The sequence below is a fragment of the Callospermophilus lateralis genome, chromosome 7, assembly GCF_048772815.1.
Source record: "Callospermophilus lateralis isolate mCalLat2 chromosome 7, mCalLat2.hap1, whole genome shotgun sequence".
In the NCBI taxonomy this organism is placed as follows: Eukaryota; Metazoa; Chordata; class Mammalia; order Rodentia; family Sciuridae; genus Callospermophilus; species Callospermophilus lateralis.
In genome coordinates this window covers 12,346,817-12,372,345 of record NC_135311.1, presented here as the reverse complement: position 1 = coordinate 12,372,345, position 25,529 = coordinate 12,346,817, and the positions used below count along the sequence as shown (strand labels likewise).

Below are 25,529 nucleotides of genomic sequence, written 5' to 3'. Positions count from 1 at the left end.
CATTTGTCCTCTAAGAGGAAGGACCTATCTCTAATTTGATATTTATCTCCCATTTAAGAGAAAGAATAATCAGGGTTGTGCCAGCAGCAGCTTATGAAAAGGGCAGCAAGTTTTCAAAATCTAAATTGGGACTTCTGGTAGGTATGTCATTTCATTCCTGGTGATGTGACTCCTATTATGGGGGTCTCCTCCCACAAATGCCACTCCCTCTTACCAATAGAGGTAGGAAATAAGTATTTTAGATTCACAGAATGAAGTGCTTGAATGGCTTAAAAATGACTTACATTTTGTTTTTCCTTTAGGATGTACCCCCTGGAGCAAGTGGTGGGGCTGAAGATGGGTTCTTTGTGCCCCCAACTAAGGGAACAAGTCCAACTCAAGTAAGAAGGAAAGCACAGCCCCATGGGATGAGTGTTTCTGTGATGGTTAATAATGGATTAGTGTGGGGAAAGTATTGGATACTTTTTTTTTTTTTTTGTACCAGGGATTAAACCCAGGGGGCTTAACTACTGAGCCACATCCACAGCCCTTTTTATATTTTCTTTAGAGACAGGGCCTCACTGATTTGCCTAGTTGCTGAGGCTGGCTTTGAACTCATGATCCTCCTGCCTCAGCCTCCTGAGTCACTGGGATTGTAGGCATGTGCCACTGCACCCAGCTAAATACTTTTCTTTTAATACATATGGAGGAGGATAATTTGCGAAGAAAAAAGGCAAAATTTCACTTGGATTGGCTTTTCTGCTTCTTGTTAGATCTGGTGCAATAACTCTCAGCTTCCAGTTGATCACATCCTGGCAGGCTCTTTTGAAACAGCCATGCGGGTAAGTCTTCTTAAAGTAACCTTGGCCTTTTCTCTTGAGTATACTTTAGTCCAGGGGCTCAGGGAGAAGGGTGACTCATTTTTTTTTAACCAGACGGCAATGATCTGACTCACAAAGACAGAGGTGTGTATTTATCATGAATGCTCTTGGTCTTGCTTAAGGAACTTGCCTTTTAAGACCTTCCTCTTACTTGCTTTCCTCCTGGCCTAGTAATCTTGTAAGGTTGATCCTTCTAACCATTTCCACTCCTTTATACCTTGTTTTCTGGCTCACATTAGTGAGATCAGCATCTGTTCCTGAACAGGTGTATATTTTGAACACTAAGCCATGTGTTATAACAGTAATAATGACTGCAACAATCACTAACATTTTTTCACTGTACACTGTGGGCAAAGCACTATGCTAAATACTTGATAGATATTATTAAATAAGTAGATCCTTACAATTAAGTGTATTTTACTGAAAACGAGTATAGAAAAGTTAATTACTTAGGGAATGGGGTGGGAGGGAAAGGGAGGGAGAAGGGGAATAGCATGGATAGTGAAAGGAGACCCTCATCACTATACACAATATATGTATGAAGATGTGAATTTGGTGTCAACATACCTTATATATAATCAGAGATAGATAAATTATGATATAATGATGTATTAAGAATTGTAATGCATAAATAAATAAATAGTTAATTACCTTGCCCAAGGTCAATTAGTTTTTAAGGGTAAGGCCTTAAATTGTGATTCTTTCCCTTTCTCTGTGTTCTAGCTCCTTCATGACCAGGTAGGAGTAATTCAATTTGGTCCCTACAAGCAACTGTTCCTACAGACCTATGCCCGAGGTCGTACCACCTATCAGGCTCTGCCCTGCTTGCCCTCCATGTATGGCTATCCTAATCGCAATTGGTAAGGCTTCCTGTTCCTTGCTTCTGTCTTCCAAGCTGGGGAAGAGGTTTCAGATTGTAGCCTCAGTGACATAGTCAGAATTGTCCCCAAACTGGGTTTTGTAGTAGGAAAAGATCTTTGGCTTTTTACTCTGAGGAGTTAGATTTACACCTGCTGCCATCCAGTTCCCTAGCTACTTTCACAGTAGGGTAGCTGTGATTGTTTGCCAGAAAAAGAAGTTGAATCCTAGTTGGCTGCTGACTCTCCTTTTTTTCCCCCTACTTTTCCCTTTCCAGGAAGGATGCCGGGCTGAAGAATGGTGTGCCAGCTGTGGGCCTAAAGCTTAATGACCTCATCCAACGTTTGCAGCTGTGCTACCAGCTCACCACAGTTGGCAAGTTTGAGGAGGCTGTGGAAAAATTCCGTTCCATCCTTCTCAGTGTGCCACTTCTTGTTGTGGACAATAAACAAGAAATTGCAGAGGTAGGAGGCATCTAACCCCTTGTCCCAGACTTAGGCACTGCCATATTCTTGTTTCTGTATCATGACCTTCTTCTGCAACCTCACCAGGCCCAGCAGCTCATCGCCATTTGTCGTGAGTACATCGTGGGCTTGTCCATGGAGATAGAAAGGAAAAAGCTGCCCAAAGAAAGTCTAGACCAGCAGAAACGCATCTGTGAGGTGAGATCTGTAGAACTCTGTTTTCTGCAGGAGAGTCCTCCCCTTCACCCTCCATTAGGCTAAATTCTTCGGTTCCAAAGGCAGATCTGGCTCTGGGGAGGAAGAGTAATTGGGGTCCATTTTGTGGGAATAGTCTCCATTTCTCCACTGTACTTTCTCATCTCATAAGTCTTCCATTTCTAGTGGAGAAAAGGCCTCTTTGTTTAAAAGCCAGTTCTATTGGCTTGTGGGGTTTTTTATGCCTGAATATCACTTTATAATTGAGCTAGCCCAGTTGTAGCCATCTTTCCTCTTTCTGTCCACCAGATGGCAGCCTATTTCACCCACTCAAACCTGCAGCCTGTGCACATGATCCTAGTGCTGCGTACAGCCCTCAACCTTTTCTTCAAGCTCAAGAACTTCAAAACTGCTGCCACTTTTGCTCGCCGTCTCCTAGAACTTGGGCCCAAGCCTGAGGTGGCTCAACAGGTAGATGGGAATTCCTTCAGTAATCACAGGGAGGCAGATCTGCTCTTATATGGAGAAAACAGAAGGCCCTTGCCTCTGAAATAGAATATTTAACAACATTCAATTAAAAAGGGCCAACATGCCAGGTACAGTGGCACATGCCTGTAATTTCAACAACTCAGGAGGCTGAGGCAGGAGGATCACAAGTTCAAAACCAGCTTCAGCAGCTTAGTGAAGCCCTAAGCTACTTAATGAGACCCTGTCTCAAAAGAAAAAATAAAAAGTGCTGGGGATATGACTCAGTGGTTAAGTGCCCCTGAGTTCAATCCTTGATACAAAAAAAAAAAAGCGGGGGTCGGGGGAGCCAATAGACTATATCATTCTTTGTTTATTCTTACTGACTGGTGCTTTTTTTGTTGTTGTTGTTCCTGGAAATTGAAATAATAATTTGTGGCCGGGCTGGGGTTGTGGCTCAGTGGTAGAGTGCTCATCTAGTGTGTATGAGGCACTGGGTTTGATCCTCAGCACCACATAAATGTGAAATAAAGATATTGTATCTACCTAAAACTAAAAAATAAATATTAAAAAAAAAAAGAACACAGAATTTATTCAGACTTGGCACTGGTTTGAGACTGACCTGTAACTTAGAATAGCTGCACTGCCCTCAACCCCAGTCTTAAGCTCCAGGTGTCCCATCTCAACCACTAGTTCTTCACATACGCATTTTATTATTTGTACCCTCCAAAAAGAATTCTTCTTGGGAAATGAAAGCCAGTTTTAATTCCTTTCTAGGGCCTAACCCTGATAATCCCCAGACTTGGTGGAAGATTTTGGGTTTAGATCCATGGGGACACTTTGGTATTGAGAAGAAATCTTTTTTTTTTTTTTAATGTGCTAAGCATCAAACCCAGCACCTCTCACTTGCTAGGCAAGCGCTCTACTGCTGAGCCACAACCCCATCCCCAGAGAAGAGGAAATCTTGATCAAACATGATGTGTGATTGTTAACTCTTTATATATATCCTATACAGAGGATGGGACCTGTATTCATGTAGTACAGTTAGTTGTACAAAATCATGATAATATCATTTGATTTATTATGTGCTGTTTTCTGTGCTCTTAAATAAAATAATCCTTCTGAACTCTCCTAGACCCGAAAAATCCTGTCTGCCTGTGAAAAGAACCCCACAGATGCCTACCAGCTCAATTATGACATGCACAATCCCTTTGACATTTGTGCCGCATCTTACCGACCCATTTACCGTGGAAAGCCAGTGGAGAAGTGTCCACTCAGTGGGGCCTGCTATTCCCCTGAGTTCAAGGGTCAAATATGCAGGGTTACTACAGTAAGTGCTGCTTCAAATATGCATCTAGGATATTGAGGGGGGGAGGGGAAAGAGAAAGAAACATGGAGGTTCTTTTTCTCCTCTTGTATTTGCCTCAGCTCCTTGAAGCAATGCTACTAGAGAAAACTAGTTTCTCCCTACTGCTCCATCTCTCAGAAATAAACACCCATCTACTGTGTTTATTGAGGAGTATAGGGAATAAGTACTAGGTTCTCAACCTCACAGATCTCTAACTTGGTCTTCTGTTTCCTCATTTACAGGTGACAGAGATTGGCAAAGATGTGATTGGTATAAGGATCAGTCCTCTTCAGTTTCGCTAAGGCCCCATTTGTGTGGGAAGCAGAGGAGTCAATAACATAATCTTCCTTCAAAGAATTAGTCTTTGAAGTCTCTGTACCCTTCTCCTACAGCCACCCTTCAGATTATTGATATCTCCTTTTCTCTTCTTCTACCAAAAAATATGAAAACTTGACTTCATTGTTCATGAGGACCTCTCCTTTCCTCAAGGTGGTCATAGTTGTCATCACAGTTGGCCTTGCCTTTCCAGCTTAGATCTTTTAAAGAACAAATGAAAACCTGTGATGGATATTTGTTTAGTAAATTCTTTCAATATTTATTCCTGTCCTCCCCACCACCTTGTTTCCTTTCTGCTATAAAGGAGCAAGATGTAATGAATAAGATACCAGTTTTACTCAGCCACACCAAACTCTTAGATATTTCCCCATTTTCCTTGGGCATTATATTCCTAGGCAGGCACCCTCTGTGCTCAGAAACGTGAAGTCTAAGAAGAAATCATTTGGCTTTCAAAAATGCACACCACTTTCCATTGATTTGTCCTTTACAACCATTGTATTCATTTTTTTGTTTTCTCACACTAAATAAATTTCTACAATAGCTTCTTGGATTGCCATTTATTTCTTGAACATTTTCATGCTCCTGTTCATATCCTGTAGCTGTCCCACCAAACTCTGAGAACTTTTACCACTGAGCTACATTCCAGCCCTTTTTCTTTTCCATTTTGAGACAGGTCTTGCTAATTTGCTGAGGCTGAATTCAAATTTGTGATCCTCTTGCCTCAGTCTTCCAAGTCACTGGGATTTCACACATGCACCACCACACCCAACTATCAAAGCAGATGTATTTTCTTCTAATATATTTTTTTTAATTACCAAAGTAATAAATACCACTATTATGGGAAAACATTTTTCATAGGGTATGTGTGAGGCATAGACCTAAACTACTGCGAGAGTGGTAGAAAGCAAGTAGCTTCCTATTCCTTATTTATTTTGTTTTTTGATATCAGAAGTTGAACCCAGGATCACTTAACCACTTTAATATGGTTAATCACTTAACTATATTCCCAGATCTTTTTATTTTTTATTTTGACACATCATCTTACTAAATTGAACTTGGGATTCTCCTGTGTCAGCCTCTTAGTCACTGGAATTACAGGCATGTGCCACTGGGCCTAGCCCCTATTTCATTTCTGTCATCTTCCATCTACTGCTAATTATAGCCAATATTTGTTGGGCACCCACCACATATCTTAGCACCATTCTAAATATTTTCCTCCAATATACACTTATGATTAATTAGTATGTAGTACACTGTATATTACAATGATTACATTGGCAGTATAATGTTTTGCTTGTAGAAATTAGATAGAATGATGTACCAGGCCTTTAAATATATATATATATATATATATATATATATATATATATATATATATATATATATATATAATATATGTTTTTTGCATTTGAAATTCATGCTTTTAGTAAAAACAATATATTCATATAGTTAAAAATGTCAATGTATCCTGTGACAAGTCTTACTCATGCTTTCCCTGTGCCACCCAGGTCCTAACACCTTTCCCAAAACAGGTAACCACTGTTTTTTTGTTGTTGTTGTTTCTTTTAAATGTTTTTAGATGTAGATAGACACAATATCTTTATTTATTTTTATGTGGTACTTAGGGTTGAACCCAGTGCCTCACACATGCGATACAAGTGCTCCACCACTAAGCTACAACTCCAGCCTCAGGTAACCACTGTTATTAGCTGTTTATGTCCTTTCAGAAGCTTTTTTTATTTTTATGTGGTGCTGAGGATTGAACCCAGGGCCTTGCACATGCTAGGTGAGCACTCTACCGCTGAGCCACAGCCCTAGTGCCCCCAAGCTTTTTTTTTAAAAAAAATAAGTATTTGGGGCTGGGGTTGTGGCTCAGAGGTAGAGTGCCATGCATGAAGTACTAGGTTTGATCCTCAGTACCACATAAAAATATACTGTGCCCACCTATAATCAAAAAATAAATTATTAATAAAAAACACTAAGGGTTTAACCCATAGGCATTTTACTACTAACATACATCACTGTTCCTTTTTTTATTTATTTGAGACAAGATCAAATAAATTGTTGAGGCTGGCCTCAAACTTGTGAGAAACTGGGATGTGTTCAGAAATTTTTGTGTATATATAAACAGTTTTGAATATGTCTCAAAAATAAAAAGGGCTGGAGATGTAGCTCAATGTACGTGCCTCTATGTTCAATCCCCAATACACCATAAACAAAAACCCAGAAAAGCAGCCAGAAGGTAAATACTGAGAGGAGATGTTAGGAGTATCAATAGTAAACACAGAAAAAGCAGAATCAATTTTTAAAAATAGTGCAAAGAAAGAATCATACTAGTATATTTCCAATTGCCCTTTGCTCAGTCCAAGGTCCCAGATTCACTTTTTCTTACATAGAGTTCTAAGCTCCTGGCGTTATGACCTATAGTTTAACAGTTCTGATAGAGAATAGGAAATGAGAGATATCCAGCAGATTCAGCAGAGAAATGTGCCTGACAGGAGCTTGTGAGAAAAGAGTGACCAATGAGTGCCTACCAACTTTTAAGCCCTAGCCTAGGAGCTGGAGATACAGCAACTATGGTAACAGCTAAAATCCTTTATTTGGCCATGTTTAAAATTCTACTGGGGGCTGGGAGGCAGAGAAGGAGAACAATAAACAAGGTAAATAAATCTAAAGTGTGTCAGATAGTGTTCAGTGTTAGAAAAAGAAGTGAAGATGGAAAATGTGAGTTGGGGAGGGAGAGAGGTTGCAATTTTATTCAGCTTTTATTTTTTACTTTGAGACAAGGTCTCACTAAATTGCTTAGGCCTTCCCTAAACTGTGGAGGCTGGCTTTTAATTTGTGATCCTCTGGCCTCAGCCTCCCAGCCAGTTGCTGGGATTAACAGGCATGCACCACCACAGCGGTGGGCTGTTTTTCATTTGTTCGTTTTGAGACAGGGTCTCGCTAAATTGGAATTTGTGATTCTTTTGTCTCAGCTTCCAGAGTCGCTGGGATTACAGGGGTGCACCACCATGCCCTGTTCAAAGTCCAAGATAACATTTGAATGAAATACTGAAGAAAATAAGTGGGATGAGAGGAATGAGAGGATATGGCCGAACTGATATTGCACACTTATAATCCCAGCGACTCCGGAGGCTGAGACAAGAGAATCCAAGTTCGAGTTCGGCCTCAGCAATTTTGTGAGGCCCTAAACAAGTTAGCAAGACCCTGTCTCAAAATAAGCAAACAAAAAAATCAACAATTATGTGCTGGGGTTGTGGCTCAGGGGTAGAGCGCTCAACTAGCACGTGTGAAGCCCTGGGTTCGATTTTCAGCGTTACATAAAAATAAACAAATAAAATAAAGCTATTGTGTCCATGTACAACTAAAAAATAAATATTGAAAAAAAACTAACAAATTAAAAATTAAAAGTACAGGGAATGTTGCTCAGTGTTAAAGCATTCCTGGGTTTAATCCCTAACATCAACTAAAGGGGGGAGTAGCTGGGGCGTAGCTCAGTGGTAAAGGGCTTGCTTGGCACCTTCTTCAAGGCCCTGGGTTTAATCCCTGGCACCCAAAATGTCGGGGGGTGGAGGTGGAAAAATAGTATGATATGCACCATCATTACCTTCTCAGTTATATATGAATAGATCTGGGGTTTTATAGGCAATTTGTCTCAATGTGGGCTATCCAAAGCTCAGGAAGGAATAATGAAAGAGCTTCTCTAGGTAAAGTGAGAAGTTAAGTGAAAAGAGAACAAGCCAGGAAAAAACCGGTTAGAAGATAACAGGAAGTTCTCCAGGCGAAACAGACACACAAACCAAAAACAAAATCACACCTCTTCCCGTCCCTTTAAAAATGGCGGTTCCCCCAAAGACCAATGATCCCATTGGCTGTATGAGGCAGAGTGGGCGGGAGCTAGGGGGCGGGCCTGCTATAGCTGCCGGAGTCCAGCCTCCTACGGCAAGTCAGAGGCAGAAAGATGGCGGCTGCTCCGGAAGACTGTGGTGTTGGGGCCGAAGCGGACCGGGAATTGGAGGAGCTTCTGGAAAGTAAGAGCCTGTGATGGGAAAGGCCCAAAGGAGGCAGTTTTGAGGACCCATTCAGGGGAGTGACCCTGAGATATTTGGGGTGGAGCAGGAAAGTATCTTACGTGATTGGCGGGGGCGAAGGTCTGGCTGCGACCCCCAAAGAACATCTCTGGGTCACCCTGTCCCTCCTCCGCGGTGGGAGCTGGGGAGTTCACCCTGGGCCCCTCAGCTGCCCAGATCATTGATCTCCCTGCCGGGAGAAACGGTGCCCTGTAAGACCGTATTTGCGAGCCCCCTTCAAACCCCCTTGCATCAGGTTAGTAAATTCTTGAAGTGTAACTCCCCTAGGCCAGTAGCAGCTTTTGGTCCTCGGTGGGCAGCGAACCGGGAGACTCACGGTTTACATACATTAACTCTTAAGCCCATAGGGCGTCCTTCCGTGCCTCGTCTTAACGTAAGACACATCTTTTTTCCCTTCCAGTCCTTTCCCCTGTCTTTTACAAGCCCCCATAATTCTTTCATCTTGCAGTAGTTAAGTAAACTCCCTTTCCATTATTTAGAGAAAATGAAGATGGACTATTCATCCTCCTGAAAGACAGTGGATGTTCTTTTCTTTCTTAGCTTTTCCTCCACTCCTCTGTTGGTTTTCTGCCCAGAATGGGGCTAGTGCCCTTTCCCTAGGCCTGGCAAACAGAGTGGTGGTGACAACACAGGCTTTTTAGGACAGAGGTGAATTTTTTTTAATCTCTTGCTCAGTCACAGAGATGTGAGCAGGCAGAAAAACGAACAGGAACAGTGAGGAGTGTCAAGTGACTCTGAATTGGCAGAGTTATCTGGAGAGATGAGACCAAAGGGAACTCTAGGAGCTTGCTGTGGGAGAACTATATTGAAGAATAACATAAGCGAGTTTAATGCCCTCCCATAAAGTGCATGGAGTCCCTCAATTTGTACTAGCATCAGGACCAATGGAAATCTGGGTGGGACATCTTGTGCAGTCTGGCCAAAGATTATTCCCACTTTAAGGCTCCAAAGTGAGTTCAGGGGGATAAGGACATTTGTGTCCTCTACTTTTGTTGGATATTTATATGTAGTTTCTAGAAAATTATTAGTGTGTAGGGGTGGAAGTATTGCTGCAGAACTTCTTTTAACTTTCTCCTCCCAGTTCTGAGATGGACACTTGTTCCACCATAGGAATTTCTTTCCATTTGATTACAATAAATTTGGTAATACTGAGAGAATTGGAAGGCTTACTGATCAGTGGGCTAGGAAGGAGAGACTCAAAAAAAGGAGAAAACTTGAAGAAAGTTCACACTTTGGAAGATCATTTTCCCAATGCTTTGCCCATAAAACACCTAGCCTTGCATCTTCATCCATCCCCAACACACACACCATGTCTCTTGTCTCTGAAGGTGCTCTTGATGATTTCGATAAAGCCAAACCCTCCCCAGCACCCCCTCCTACCACCACGGCCCCCGATGCCTCAGGGCCCCAGAAGAGATCGCCAGGAGACACTGCCAAAGTATAAATTCCACCCCCTTAAGGGAGAGGGAGGGGATGGGCATGCAGCTCTGAGCAGAGGTGGGGCAGGCCCCTGTGGGCCAGAGGGGAGGGTGGAAGGGTGCTTTGGCCTCACACTGCTGAGTGCTCTTGCAGGCCTTAGTCCTTGTAAAACAGGGACCCAAGGTTGAGTGGAAGTATCTCAAGGATGTTCCTTGAGAAAAGAGTAGGTTTAAGTGATTGGATTGATTGATGCCACTTTATACCTTTCCCTCAATGGCCAGAAGCCTTTCTTGCTGTCCTAATGAGGAGAGGTAGATAGAATGTCCAGTGGAGGTTGGTAGGAGGGAGGTCCTACATTTCCTGGAGCTACTACTTGTCTCCTATCGGTAGAGTGCCGGTAGTGCGTGCCATAAAGGATGCATTTTGACCACCCTCCCCTGCAGGATGCCCTCTTCGCCTCCCAAGAGAAGTTTTTCCAGGAACTATTCGACAGCGAGCTGGCTTCCCAAGCCACTGCAGAGTTCGAGAAGGCAATGAAGGAGTTGGCTGAGGAAGAGCCCCACCTGGTGGAGCAGTTCCAAAAGCTCTCAGAGGCTGCTGGAAGAGTGGGTAAGGAGGAGATCTAAGACAAAGGGAAATATCTAGACCTAGTAAGTCTTTATTGCTTGAGAACTCCAGGATTCGCAGTAAAATTGAAGCAATCATAATGTTACAGCCATGGGATGGAGCGAGGCATTAGGAGGAAATATGAGAACCAAGTTTAAGGAAAGGAATGAGATGTTATAAAATAATAAAAAATATTATCCAAAACTGACCATTGTAAAGGATGCAGTGTTATTGTAGATGTTACTGTGGAGAATAAACTGATATACAATCCATGTAGATTTAAGAAATGGCTATGAAGATAATAGAGTATTCAGAGATTTGAAGCAATAGTTATTTACATGCTTCATATCCAAGCTGGAAACAAAGTAATATAGTCAAGCAGTCAATTAAAATCCTAAATGATCCTGGTTGTTTCGATCTCTTCTAGGCAGTGATGCAACCTCCCAACAAGAATTTACTTCTTGTCTAAAGGAGACATTAAGTGGCCTAGCCAAAAATGCCACTGATCTTCAGGTTAGTGGGGAATGGGTAGGAGATCACAAGGGACCCACTTTCAAACCCTTCACTAGCAGTCTGTAAAGACATGCTCCTGGATATCTTCCAAGTCTATCCTTGCCTCACTATTTTGTTACAGGCAAGTTTAGATTGTTCTTTCCCACCTGAAAGAGTGGTAGCATCCCAGAAAGGCAGTATACCTGTTCACTTCTCTCTTGTCCTGACTAGAACTCGGGCATGTCGGAAGAGGAGCTGACCAAGGCCATGGAGGGTCTGGGCATGGATGAAGGGGATGGGGAAGGGAACATCCTCCCCATCATGCAGAGTATTATGCAAAACCTACTATCCAAGGATGTGTTGTACCCGTCACTGAAGGAGATCACAGAAAAGGTTTGTGCCACTTGATCCTTTTTTTCTCACTCTCCATCTTATCAACTCATATGGGTTGCTTTGCTCCAAACCTGCAGTGACAATAATGAGTGTACAAGTCTGTCTTTTTGTTCATTTTTTGCTTATTTTGTGGTGGTGGGAAGAGTTGGGGGGTGTAATATCTCTGAGCAATAAACCCACTACACTGAGAATCTCTGTGGTGGAAGGAGAAATCCTTCAGCTATCGTTTTCCATAAACGCTTCAAGACTTTGGGATTGTCTGATTAAACCCTTCTTGTATTTTTGATTTCATTTATCCAACAAGTATTCACTGGCTTTCTATTATGAACAATTTAAAAAGAGTTCAAATGATGATCCCTTCCATCAAAGAGCTTACAATTTTACCAGAGAGATGACATGAGCAACATGTGGCTAAATATGAAATGAATAGTATAGCAGTCAAGAGACTAGGGTTTGTTTGGCCTAAGTCCAATAGTCAAGCTAAGAATGGCTTTTACAGTTTTCTTTTTAATATTTATTTTTTAGTTATAGGTGGACACAATGCTTTATTTTAGATTTATGTGGTGCCAAGGATCGAACCCAGTGCCTCACACATGCTAGGCAAGCGCTCTACCTCTGAGCCACAATCGCAGCCCCAGTTTTTACACTTTTAAAGTTTTTGGTTTTGTTTTTGTTTGTTTTGTGGTGCTGGGGACCTTGTGCAAGTGAGGCAAGCACTCTACTAACTGAGCTATATCCCCAGCCCTTAAAGGTTGTTAAAACAACAATAAAGAAGAATATACAATAGAGAACATGTAGGACCCTCTAGACCTAAATATTTATTACCTAGCCCTTTACAGAAATAGTTTGCTAACATCTATGATAATAAATGTTAGTACAGCCAGATGATCTGATTGGAGTCAGTGCTGTTTCTCATGATGAACTTGTTTATTTAGTTTTTCTTTCTCCTTTCCTTCACATTTTAAGTATTCTCATTCCCCTTCCCCACCCATTGTGCATTTAATTCTTCCCTATCCATTCTTTTTCCTTAGTATCCAGAGTGGTTGCAGAGTCACCGGGAATCTCTGCCTCCTGAACAGTTTGAAAAATATCAGGAGCAGCACAGTGTCATGGGAAAAATATGTGAACAATTTGAGGCAGAGACACCTACAGACAGTGAGGCCACTCAAAAGGCCCGTTTTGAGACGGTGCTAGATCTTATGCAGCAGGTAAGGCTTTCTCTTGCCATTTGCTCACTGATACTGTCTGCTTGGGTGTTTAGTGAAGAAGTTACCTAGGAAGGATATACTATACTGCCAAACCTGGGTGGAGGAGGGAGCACAAGAAAGTCCATATTGCATGGTCAGAAGAAATCAGAGAGATTACTAACCAGATTCCTTGTCAAGCTCCTCTGTTATTTTCTGGGATTTTTTTTTTTTTTTTTTTTATCTTATATTTTCTATTTTCTAGCTACAGGATCTGGGTCATCCTCCAAAAGAACTGGCTGGGGAGATGGTGAGTATATCTTCTAGATTTTAATCTGAGCCCCCATTTCAACAACTCTGGTGATTCTACCTAAAGTAATAATTACGGCTGCTGGAGATGGACCTTCAGAAACTCCGGCCTGAAAAGTGAGCAATTATCTGAGTTCTTTCATCTCTTCTCCAGCCTCCTGGCCTCAACTTTGACTTGGATGCCCTCAATCTCTCAGGCCCACCAGGTGCCAGTGGTGAACAATGTCTGATCATGTGAGACAAACATGTTTTCCTCCCTGAGTCCCAGCCATGGGAAACATCTGGAGTCAACAGAACCATTGGGAACCGAGAGAGACAGTAGTGTCATCTGCAGGAGCGGTTTGCCCATAGCCCTCCATAGTCCCATTCAAGATTGTGCCATGCTGGCTGAGGCTTTTCCTCTGACTTTCTAGGAGTAGGATCTGTTTCACAGGCCATTTCTGTGAGCCTTGCTCGTGGTTTCTGCTGCTAGCAAAGACCCACCTACAAGCCAGGTGAAGGAAGGTACCCCTTTGGGGGAAGCACCTTCTTCCCTCTCCCAAAATAACGTTATACATGTCCACACTGATGTTCACTTTTACTTCCAGGGTCTTTGTGCCTTGTCTCTACTCCCTCTCTTGGATCTGGGGAGTAGGGGCAGAGTCCTGGGACTCTTATTTCTACACTTCTCTTGGACAGGGACTTTGGGAATGGAGAGAAACTTAGCCTCAGCCGGAACTGTAGATCTGTCCCTTGCTCTCTTGCCTTTAGACAGACCATTCTGTATTCTCTGAAGGGAAAGGGCCTTAGTATCTATTACAGTAGGGTTGGAAGAGAAACCTTTTCCTCCCTCTAGGTGCTGAGTCCTCAACTTCCTGTTCCAGCCTGAGAACTTCAGTTGCTATCCTGGTTCTTTCTACAATGCTGTATGATCCGGATGAACCTCCTGCCTGTCCTCTTATCTCCTTTTTAAAATACCCTTCATTCCAATCCTTCTTAGCCCACACTAAGATAAAGAAGGGCCCTTCCCATTCCCCCCCCATTTGGTTCATCCACCACTTTGACTGATTCCTTCCCTCTCTGGCAAACACATAGTAGTAATGTCAGATGTGGCAAATGAATGGCTATTCTACCCAGATATATTCTGGCTTATTTGAATCATCTGATTCCTTTAGAATCCTTGGTTCACGAAGGTGCTTAGGGAAGGAGAAGGGGTGCAGCCTAGGTCCTTTTCCTGCAACCTCATGGGGCAGTGTCTAATAAATATTCTGAGTGAGGAGTGTGGCCTGTTTTTCATCCAGGTCTTTTTCTGTTTCCTTAGCTTCTATAAGCTGCAGTGTAGGGAATGTGATTAGTTTTATGTAACATCATGCTAGCCTTCACCACCGCCCCCATTCCCCAGCTCAGTCTGCACCTCAGTTGGCAAAGGAGAATAGTTCTCTTTCCTCATTTTTCTCTTGGGTATTTCAATTTGAAAAGTGTTGCAATTGGTATTATATTTTTACTTTTCATTTTTATACTATGATTAATGTAATATATTGTTAACATGTTTTCTCAATTATTTATCTTTGAGCTGACATTGCCCTTCTCAGTGGATCTAGGTATCTTGGCTGCCATATGTTTGGTGGATACCCTGGTCAGCCTAGCTGGCTGTCCTTGTTCACTGGAAAATAATTCTTGCCAGAACAAATTCACATTTATCATCTGAGTCACTTTGAGCTACTGACATGTCACTTTCCCCTGGTTTAAAATTTTTTCACTATTTAAAAGTCCCATACATTCTCTGGCCTTAGAAAGAAAGGAAATGTTCTTGAGGCCTTAGGCTATTTGGAAAAGTCCAGTACCATACCTAATGAGAGCTTGGAAGAACCCAGGTCTGAATGTGAGACTTCTACTTTGTGACACATAGAAAAAGTACAAGGGGACTTGTGATGACGGCTATGTGGCCTGAATGCCAAAATTCTCTCCTTAAAGTTCCAGCCCCAAACTGGAAAAGAATAGAGAACAGGAAGGATGAGTAAAAGGGCTCTGCTCTTTGAATTGTGTATATACTGTCTTGCCAGTTTTCTTTTCTGGTAGCCTGACCAAGGCTTTTAATCCATGGATTTAAAAGATGCTCTAGTCTACTTTAGCTCTGTTCCCAAGACACTTGTTTTCATTTTCATTTATTTTGATTGAACATGAGCAAATTGACTTCTGATTACTCTCTGATTCAAAGTACTATTTGAATTATTCTAGGACTTGTAGAGGGATAGAGCTGGGTACCCTGGCAGTCTTTCTTAACCATGTATGGTGTAGAACCAGGTTTTTTTTGTTTTTACACATCTAATTCTTCATATATCAAAACTGACATGTATGGACTTTACCCTGCATTGAACCCACCTTGTAAGATTTTGTTTTTGTTTTAATACAGGGGATTGAAGCCAGAGGTACTTAACAACTGAGCCACTTCCCCAGTCCTTTGCCCAGGGCCTGGCTGAGTTGTTGAGGCTAGCTTTGAACTTAAGATCCTCCTGCCTCAGTCTCCTGAGCCATTGGGATTAGAGGCATGCACCACTATGCAAGTTTGACAACATCCAAACTGTCGAGACCTTGTTCAACAGGTTGAATCCATTGGTCATGTTCTTGGACATCACAACAATGTAAAATATTTAAAAGTTTCTTAACACTCTCAATTTCTAATTCCTCATGCCACAAATTGGAGGTTGGAGCCTTTTCACAGACCAACACAAGTCTCAAACCACCTTTGAGAAGCATTGCTCTGGGCCCTTTTTAGTTTTTTCATAGATCATAGTCAAACATACATTTCTATGCTTGTGGAGTTCGCTCCCATGTGAGAGTTGCCCTTAGAGAACTTGTTCTACAGCAAGAATATGTCACTGGAAGAACATCTCACATTTTTCTAGCCTGCCTTTTCTTCTGCTTAAAAATAACTATTGGCAAAGCTTAGGTTTGATGAAATATTTATGCTGCTCTCAAATTTTATAGAAGATGCTTCTTTGTTCCAAAATTCTATATCTTAGATAATAAACTTGTGATTGTATGGATGGCTTCATTAATTAAGAATCAAATCCATACAGAATTTGTAATATTAAGAATATGTTCCTGTGACATCCTTTTAAAGCCTCATGAAGTAGTTATACTGTTGAGATGGCTTTTGGGAGCTTGGAGAAAACTGGTCCACATTAAAAAAGACTAGAAGGCCTAAAGGAAGTGGGCATGTTATATAACAATGAAAAACCTAACCAGCTGACCATATCCCTCAGAAAGGCCTGGGGCTTTTTTTGTTTGTTTGTTTTAATAAAGACAATAGGAATAGGAAAGACACTGAGGAAGGGTTACCAGCAATTTGAGAACTTTAGAAGTGGCTATCTGTAAATTGTTATAGAACTGTTTTTCTTTGTCATGATGAGATGATAGGATTTAAAAAATTTTTTTAGTTGTAGATGAACACAATACCTTTATGTTATTTATTTTTATATGGTGCTAAGGATCGAACCCAATGCCTAGCATGTGCTAGGCAAGCACTCTACCACTGAGCCACAACCCCCCACTTCCAGGATACCATCTTGACATAGCAAAGGATAGTTGGCAACATTTAATTTTAGAAGCAAGGTAGGTGAATTTCTGTAAGGGAAACAAGTTCAAACTAATTTAACAGATGACTAATAGAACATGAGTGGTCTAGGAGTAAGGTGGACAGCCATGAGAATTTTAAACAAGAGAGGTGAAGAGCTTGAACCAAAGACTGTAATGAAAAGTCAAAATTCTTTGCTAGTTTCTAAGCCCAAGACAGTCTATAGATTCACAAACTAACAATTGAAAGAGTTGTTTAGTTAACTACAAGTTAAGGTGGCTGGGGATGTAACTCAGTGGTAGAGCCCTTATCTAGCATGCATGAGAGGAAAGAATATCCAGAAGAGTTGGAAAACAGGGATATAGGGTCTGAGTAGACACAGACACCCGGGAACCCAAAGCACCACACACTGCCTCCCCTCATAGTAGTAGTAGACCCACTCCCATTAGGAAAATGTGCAGTCAGGACATAAATGGAATGTTGGCCCAAATCTGCCATACAGTGGGTCCAAAGACCCACTTTAAGCCAGGCACAGTGGTGCACGCCTGTAATCCCAGTACATTTGGAAACTGGAGAAATGCCCATTTTTGTTTTGTTTTGAGACAGGGTCTCTTAAAGTTACTTAGGGCCTCACTAAATTGCTGAGGCTGGCTTTGAACTCTTATTCCTTCTGCCTCAGCCTCTTGAGTCACTGTGAATATATTCTTTCAATAACCTTCAGGAAGGAAAATTAGAAGCTGTTTGCATTTATGAAATATAGGCAACAGTCTGTATGTACTCACTGTTTTAACCTAGAGTTATGTTAATATAGTCAAAAAGGACTTGAGTGCGGAAGGCTGAGGCAGGAGAATTGCAGGTTTAAATCTAGCCTCAGCAGCTTAGTGAGGTCCTAAGCAACTTAGCGAGACCGTGTCCCTGGTACCAAAAAAAAAATGGGTGAGTTGGACCTGGAAATTCTGCAGAATGTACGTTTGTTTGCTATACCAGGGTTATGGCAATCAGGTATTTGAGGGTATGTTAGTCAAACCTAATGATCAAGTACTTTTCAGTTTCTTGATGAGATTATATATACATATACATACATTAATATATATATATATATATATATATATATATGTGTGTGTATATATACACTCAAGATGGGAAATAAGGGGCCGAGGTTGTGGTAGAGCGCTTGCCTAGCATGTGTGAGGCACTGGGTTCGATCCCGGGCACCACTTTAAAAATAAAAAAGGTATTGTGTCCATCTACAACTAAAAAAAAAAAAGATGGGAAATAGGACAAGTCCTGGAAAGGTGCAGGGGTCTGCCACATTTTAGTCTATTGGTCTGAAGCATTCTGGAATATTCCCTCAAGTAATGGACAGGTTATCACAGAGTTCTTACAGTTTTGGAGGCAGCATATTCTTATCCTAAGGCAGCTTAGGAATGCAAGAAAGGGTTCAGCAACAGGTATTGGGGGGGCATGTCTCCTGGAAAATTCCACAGTACTAGAGGTATATATGATAGGAAATGATCCTATGTGGATTCCCTGGCAATCCAGACCTCAAGGATTCTGGAGTAAGATGGTGACATCTTCAGCAAAGAAAGTTTTGAGAAGTGTCTTCTGGCAGGCTGTTAAACTCCAGTAGAGACTCAGTTCCTGAGATATTAAGTGACTGACTGTATGATCAGTTACCCATATAACTAGCTGGTTCTTGTCAGACCAAGTTGTAAGGTTAGGTGGATACAGCTACAGTCCATTTTACAACAGAAAAATATAGTCAGGAAGAGGCCCAAGCAAACTTGGTGGCACAAGTAAATTAAATTGAACAAAGGGTCTCAGCCACCTTCCTGTGCTAGTTACTTTAATTGCATTGAAATCTTTGCCTTAGCTCATACCTATGGCCACATGAAAATTCCTTCAACTGTCTGACAGGAAGGAAAAATTGAGGTCTAGACAAGTTGGCTTTTTGCCTTGGGGAAAGCCAAATAGGGCCTACAGCCTCTCAGTAGCCCCACTCAGAAGTAGCTCTAAAGAGAGATGTTGAGGACAAGTCCTTTCAAAGTGTAGGGTATCAGGTGCAGTGGTACATGCCTGTAATCCCAGAGGTTCCGAAGGCTGAAGCAGGAGGATTGCAAGTTCAAAGCCAGCCTCAGCAATTTAGCAAGGCCATAAGCAATTTGGTGGGCCCCTATCTCAAAATAAAAAGGGCTGGGCATATGGCTTAGTAGTTGAGAGCCCCTGGGTTCAATCCCTGGTACAAAAAGGGGAAAAAAAAAAAGGCTGGAGATATTGCTCAGTAGTAGGGTGCCTCAAGATCAATTTCCAGCACCCACCCCACACACAAATCAATTGTATTTCTTTTTTGTTTTGTTTATTCTAATCAGTTACACATGCCAGCAGACTGTGTTTCCATTCATTGTACACAAATGGAGCACAATTTTTCACTTCTCTGATTGTACACAAAGTAGAACCACACCATTCGTGCAATTATACGTGTACCTAGGGTAATTATGTCTGTCTCATTCCACAAATCAATTGTATTTCTATACATTTATAATGAACAATCTGAAAATGAAATCCAGAAAGTAAGTCCACTCAGCAGCAAAAGGAAAAAAAAAAACAGATGAAGTGAAAAATTTTTGCCATGAGAACTACAAAGCATTAGATCAAAGAAGATCTGAATAAATGGGAAAATATCCATGGTCATGGGTCAGAAGACTTAACAGTTATTAAGTCTGTAACAACCAGGCGTGGTGGCTCATGCCTGTAATCCCAGATGCTTGGGACACTGAGGCAGGAGGATTGTGAATTCAAAGCCAGCCTTGGCAATTTAGCAAGGCCCTAAGCTATTTAATGAGACCCTGTCACAAAATAAAACATAAATAGGGTTGGGGATGTGGCTTAATGGTTAAACATCCCTGGGTTCAATCCCTGGTACCAAAAAAAAAAATACACTCCCCAATTAGTCTCCAGATTCAATGCAATATCCATCAGACAAGTGGATTCTAAAATTCATGTGGGCCGGGCATGGTGGCACACACCTGTAGTCCCAGAGGCTCAGAAGGCTGAGACTGGAGGATCACAAATTCAAAGCCAGCGTCAGCAAAAGTGAGACATTAAGCAACTCAGTGAGACTCTGTCTCTAAATAAAACACAAAACAGGGCTGGAGATGTGGCTCAGTGGTTGAGTGTCCCTGAGCTCAAAACCTGGTACTCTAAAAATTTTTTAAAAAAGTAAATAAAATAAAAATTCATGTGGAATTTCAATGGACATGGAAGAACCAAAACAGCTAATAAAGAATAAAGTAGGCGGGCTCATTTTTCACTTTCAAAACAGTACAGAGCAATGAATGGTACTGGCACAAGAACAGACACTTGAGATCAATGGAATAGAATTGAGTCCAGAAGTAAAACTTTATCTGCAGTCAAATGATTTTTGTCAAGGGTGCCAAGACCATTCAGTGGAAAAAGAATGACTTTCTCACAAATGGTGTTGAGTAAATAGTCATATGTAAAAAACAAAGTTTTGTCCTTACACCATTTACAAAAATTAACTCAAAATGTATCAAATATCTAAAAATAAGAACTAAAACTAGAGCTGTTAGAAGAAAACACAAGGATAAAACCTTATGACTTTGGGTTTGGCAAAACATTCTTAGATAGGATACCAAAAGCACAAGCAACAACAAGAGATAAATTGTATATCACCAAAACTAAAAAGTTTTGTGCTTCAAAAGACTGTCAAGAAATTGAAGAGAGGACTGGAGTTGTGGCTTGGCGGTAGAGTGCTCACCTAGCACATGTTTGATCCACAGCACCATATAAAAATAAATAAAGATACTGAGTCCAACTACAACTAAAAAAAATTAAAAAAAGAAAGAAAAGAAAAAAGAAATTGAAAAGACAATCCCCTTTTAAGTGCACGAAGACTTTGAATACTCATTCCTCCAAAGAAGGCATAAAATTGACCAAAAAGCACATGAAAAATTTGCTTGACATCATTAGTCTTCAGATAACTGTAATGAAAACCACACTGAGATCCCACTTCACAACCTCCTAGGATGACTAGAATCAACATAATGAGATTACAAGTATTAAAAAGGATGAGGGGAAATCAGAATCTTCATACTTTGCTGCTGTGAATGTAAAATAGTGTGACTGCTTTGGAAAACAGTGGGAATTCTTCAGATATTTAAGCAGAATTAAACATGATCCACCAATTTCATTCCTTGGTACATATCAAAGATGAAAATGGATCCACACAGAAACTTGCACGTGAATGTTCATATTAGGATTATTCATATTATCCAAAAAATGTAGCCAGGTATGGTGGTCCATTGCCTTTTAATCCCAGCGACTCTAGAAACTGAGGCAGGAGGATGGAAAGTTCAAGGCCAACCTCAGCAATTTAGCGAGGCTTTAAGTAACTTAGCAAGACCCTGTCTCAAAATAAAAAGTAGAAAGGGCTGGGGTGTAGCTCAGTGGTAGAGCACTCCTAGATTCAGTCACCAGCAAGAAAAATAAAAAATAATAATTGCCAAAAAGTGAAAATCCAATGTCAATCAACAGAATGTTGTTTGTCCATAAGAAATGAAGTATTTGTTAGGTGCAGGACAGGCTGAATAAGTTGTATGCAGGGCATGCCAAAAAAAGTTAGCTGCAGGGTGAACTGGCCACTCAAACCCTCTGTCTGGTTCTTTATCACCTGTTTGCTTCAAGCCCAAACGCCCAAGTCCCCGCTCAAGACTGAACACTTAACCCCCCTTGTGCCAACAAGACAGCTTGCAGACCCAGAGACCCCATTAGAATTTGGCTATAAAAACTTCCTCCTGTGGGGCCCCTCTCTCTTGCTCTCTCTCTTGTGCGTGCTCTCTCCCTCTCCTCTTCTCTCCCCCACCCCCTTTTTCTTTCTCTCTCTCTTTCTCCTCTTTTGCACTGCTACAATAAAGCTCTTTTGGTCGCTCCAAGTGTTGTGGTCACTTTCCTTTCAATACTCATACATGCTACAACAAGAATGAAACTTGAAAAACTGTGCTAAGTGAAAGAAGCCAGTCATAAAAGACCACATACTGTACAATTCAATTCATATGAAAGTTCAGAATAAAACCAGATACAATGCACACCTGTAATCTCAGCAACCCTGGAGTCTGAGGCAAGAGAACTCCAAGCCAGTCTCAGCAACTTATTAAGGCCCTGTTTCAAAATAAAAAGGCTGGGTATGTGATTCAGTGGTAGAGTACCTCTGTTTCAATCACTGATACCATGCAAAGGGGACAAATATTAAGTTCAGAATATGGAAATTTCTGGAGACAGAAAATAATAGTTTCTTAGGAATGGTGACAGCATGGGAAATTGGGGGCAGGTGATAGCTAAAGTATTGGGTTTCTTTCTTCTCCTTCTCCTCCTTGTATACTACCAAAATTAAAAAGTAGAATTTATTCATTTAAGAAGAAAAGAGAAAACTCTCACAGGGCAAGAAGGGACCCCCTTAGAGTTGCCCTAGGTTTCTGTTTGAGGTGATGAAAAGGTTCTAACATTGGCTGTGGGGATGGTTGCACTTACCTGTGAGTTGTGCACTTTGAGTGAATTGTACATAAATTATATCTTAATAAAGCAGTTTTTTAAAAAAGTGTCATCCATCAAGTCTGTGAGTCTACATCTTAAAAGAGAAGCCTGGGTTTCCAAGTAAAGACTTGAAAGTCAAAGTATGTGGATGGTAGTTTAAACTGTAAAAACAGATACAATCACTTTGGAAGAATGTGTAGACTAAAAGGGAAGAGAAGCTAATGAAATAAATGGTCAATGGGATGATGTAAATGCAGCCATGGAAAATAGTGTCACCGAAATTAATATGATTGAGTATCTTGAAGACATAATTATCACAACCTCAAATTCAATAGGACAGCCCAAATGAGAATGGGAAAATTTAGTGCTAATGGCAGTTGTTTTGGTGGGAATAGTAATGGTATTCATGAAGAAATGGATACAAAAAAACAGATCATGGAGGATGAGGCTTTTAGTCCCCTATCCTTCACTAAAACCACTCTTGTCAAAATCTTAAATCTCCATTTTTTAAAGTCTGTTGGTCAGTTTTTAGTCATCTTCGGTCTTTTGAGTGGGAGCGATGCAGCTTATCCAGCACATCATGGAACATTTTTGGGAACGTGTTTTGTAAGACCTTTCACTCCTGATTTTCTTAGCTTTCTTTCCTGACTACTCCTTTTTGATAACTTTTGCTGAATGCTCCTCTTCTCTGACCCTTCTAGTTAGAATGCCTCACAATTAAAGGTCTCAGTCATTAGACTTCTCTTCCACATTAACTGAGCCCTCCCCATCCCATTGCTATCTATACCATTTATAATTTAATGACTCCCCAATTTATCCCTACAGTTTTCCCTTCTGTGAGCTCCACATACATATTTCTAATTGTTTATTCAGTAGCTCCATTTAGAAATTTAATAGGCATCTCCAGTTTAACATCTCTAAAATAGAACTGAATGTTTTCCCAAAAAAAACTATTTCTATTCCCCCATATGCTCTCAGTAAAAAGCATTGCTATTTATTCAGTTACTCAAGTCAATCTGAGATATCCTTGACTCTTTCTTACATCTAACATTCAATCTATTAACAAGGCATTTCTATGCCACTTTCAAAGTATATTCTGAGTCCAACCACTTCATATCATGTCCATTTTAACACTAGTCTTGCAGGTCTGCAATATTTTCCTCACTGGTTTTTAAGCTTGTATTTTGCATCCTTGCAGGCAGTTAAAAAAATCAATCAGGCTGGGCACAGTGGTGAACACCTATAATTCCAGCAACTCAGAAGGCTGAGACAGGAGGATCACAAATTCCAAGCCAGCCTCAGCAACTTAGCGAGGCCCTCAAAATTAAAAATAAGACAGAATCACAGACTCTGAGACAGGAGTCATCTTTGTTTTCCATTTGCTAGCAAAGCAATAAAACTTTTTCCTTTTCCTCAAAAATAAATAAATAAATAAAAAGGGCCGGGGATGTGGCTCAGTGGTTAAGTGCCCTTAGTTTTAATCTCTGGTGCCCAAAACCACAAAATCAACAAGAATGAACCTCTTCAGCCAAGTGTAGTGGCACACACCTTTAATCCCAGCAACTCTAGAGCCTGAGACAGGAAGATTGTAACAACTTCAAGACCAGCCTCATGGGCTGGGATTGTAGCTCAGTGGTCGAGTGCTTATCCAGCATGCTTGAGGCACTGGATATAAATGAATAAATAAAAAATAAAGGTCCATCAACAACTAGGAAAATAGTAAAAAAAAAAAAAAAAAAAAAAAAGAGACCAGCCTCAGCAACTTAGTGAGGCAATTCAGCAAGACCCTGTCTCAAAAAATAAAAAGGATTGGGGCTGGGGTTGTGGCTCAGCGGTACAGCGCTCACCTCGCATGTGTAAGGCCCTGGGTTCGATTCTCAACACCACATAAAAATAAATAAATAACTAAAAGTTATTGTTTACAACTACAAAAAAATAAATATAATAAAAATAAAAAGGATTGCGAATGTGGCTCAGTGGTTAAGTACCCCTAGGTTGAATCCCCCATTCCAAAAATATTAAAAAAAAAAAAAAAAAGAAAAAGAAAGAAACTTCAGTTATAACTCAGATGATGTGACTTTTACTCAAAATCCTGTGTGGCTTCATAGGATAAAATTCAGTCTCTCCTTGGTCTATAAGTCTGTAAGTGACCTGGCTCATCCTCCAACTAATTTCTTTACCTGCTCTTTTGCTCACTGGCTTTCCAATTAAGCACACTCAAGCTTCAGAGTCTTTACCTCTGACTGGAATGCTCTTTCCCAAGTATGCATGGGTCACTCTCATAGTTCAGGTCTTTATGCATATGTCACCTCAATAAAGGGGCCTTCCCCAAACTCCCAAAGAAAAAGAGCACCCCCATAACCCACTTTTATTTTCCTTTACAGTACTTCTCATAATTTTGTGCTACTTTTTGTCTCTTCTCACACTACCTTCCCATCTACTCCAGTAGTCAGTTCCATGAATGTTAGAATCTTGGTTTTATTTACTGCTGTAACCCCAGCACCTAGAACAAACCCTCCCAAATAAGTAGTACAGTAAGTAGTTGACTAGCAGAAACAATAAATTATAATGGTCGTCATAAAATAGCTACTTTGCACTCCAGCCCTGTTTTACGTGTTAAATTACAAAGATTTTTTTTAGACACAGTTCCTGCCCCCAGGAGATTATATTCTATAGGATAGCTAGATTAAAAATACATAATTATATATTAAATATTATAGACAAAAAGTCGTGAAAAACGCAATACAAACTGGTGTGCTAGACCTGATTTAAGTGGAAAAATCCAGTCTAATAAAGATTTAATAGATGCGCAGTCCAAGAAAAGGGAGCAAGCCTTGGGGCTGGAATCTGCTTTGGTCTGACAGCCAAAAAGGTCAGAGCAGAGCTAGGCAGTGTGGGAGGAGATAAAAATCAAAGAAATAAGTGCCAGATCATGTACAGCCTCGCGTGGAGGTCACTGCTAATTTTGATTTTTATTATGTAGTCAGACATTATTAGAGGTTTCGAGCAGGGGGCTATGACCCGACTTCCATTTTAAAAAGTCACTCCAGCTGTCCTGATTAATTGCAGCAGGGCAGCGATGGAAGCAGAGCGCCTATTGCACCAAGTAGTGAAGTAATGTAAGACTTGGAATAGGATGATAAGGGTAGAAAGGTCCAATTCTTGCACCCTGACCTTCTGGTTAAAAGGGGCGGGGAGATAAAGAAATAAAAACCGACCGATCGATGGATCCCCAGCCTGGCAGCTGGGAGTAATCTTCTACAGGATTCCTTCAGGTGTCAGAGCGAAGTAGAGTGTACAAAAATCACGCTTCGTCACCGACCCATTCTTGGGAACCTTCACATCACCCCTCTTCGAAGAAAGCCTCCTGAATAGCTTAATTGCACCTCAAACTTGAGCC

The 25,529-nt window shown here is 41.0% G+C and overlaps 2 protein-coding genes across 2 annotated transcripts in view; both read left to right on the top strand.

Annotated features, from left to right (window-relative positions):
* Nucleotides 1-5,071, top strand: part of Copa (coat protein complex I subunit alpha) — a 46,448-nt gene extending 41,377 nt beyond the window's left edge. Inside the window, exons 26-33 of the mRNA XM_076862391.1 lie at nt 303-380; nt 753-821; nt 1,584-1,720; nt 1,996-2,182; nt 2,270-2,380; nt 2,687-2,848; nt 3,978-4,172; nt 4,433-5,071. Coding sequence (XP_076718506.1) covers nt 303-380; nt 753-821; nt 1,584-1,720; nt 1,996-2,182; nt 2,270-2,380; nt 2,687-2,848; nt 3,978-4,172; nt 4,433-4,492 — 999 coding nt within the window. The 3' untranslated portion in view covers nt 4,493-5,071. The remainder of the gene's footprint in view (nt 1-302; nt 381-752; nt 822-1,583; nt 1,721-1,995; nt 2,183-2,269; nt 2,381-2,686; nt 2,849-3,977; nt 4,173-4,432) is intronic.
* Nucleotides 5,072-8,467: 3,396 nt separating this feature from the next.
* On the top strand, nt 8,468-13,354 carry Pex19 (peroxisomal biogenesis factor 19). Its single transcript, XM_076862381.1, has 8 exons — nt 8,468-8,560; nt 9,949-10,058; nt 10,483-10,648; nt 11,073-11,158; nt 11,369-11,530; nt 12,562-12,738; nt 12,980-13,024; nt 13,178-13,354. The coding sequence occupies exons 1-8, from the start codon at nt 8,491-8,493 to the stop codon at nt 13,259-13,261; spliced, it is 900 nt and encodes a 299-aa protein (XP_076718496.1). The 5' UTR covers nt 8,468-8,490; the 3' UTR covers nt 13,262-13,354.
* Nucleotides 13,355-25,529: the final 12,175 nt, after the last annotated feature.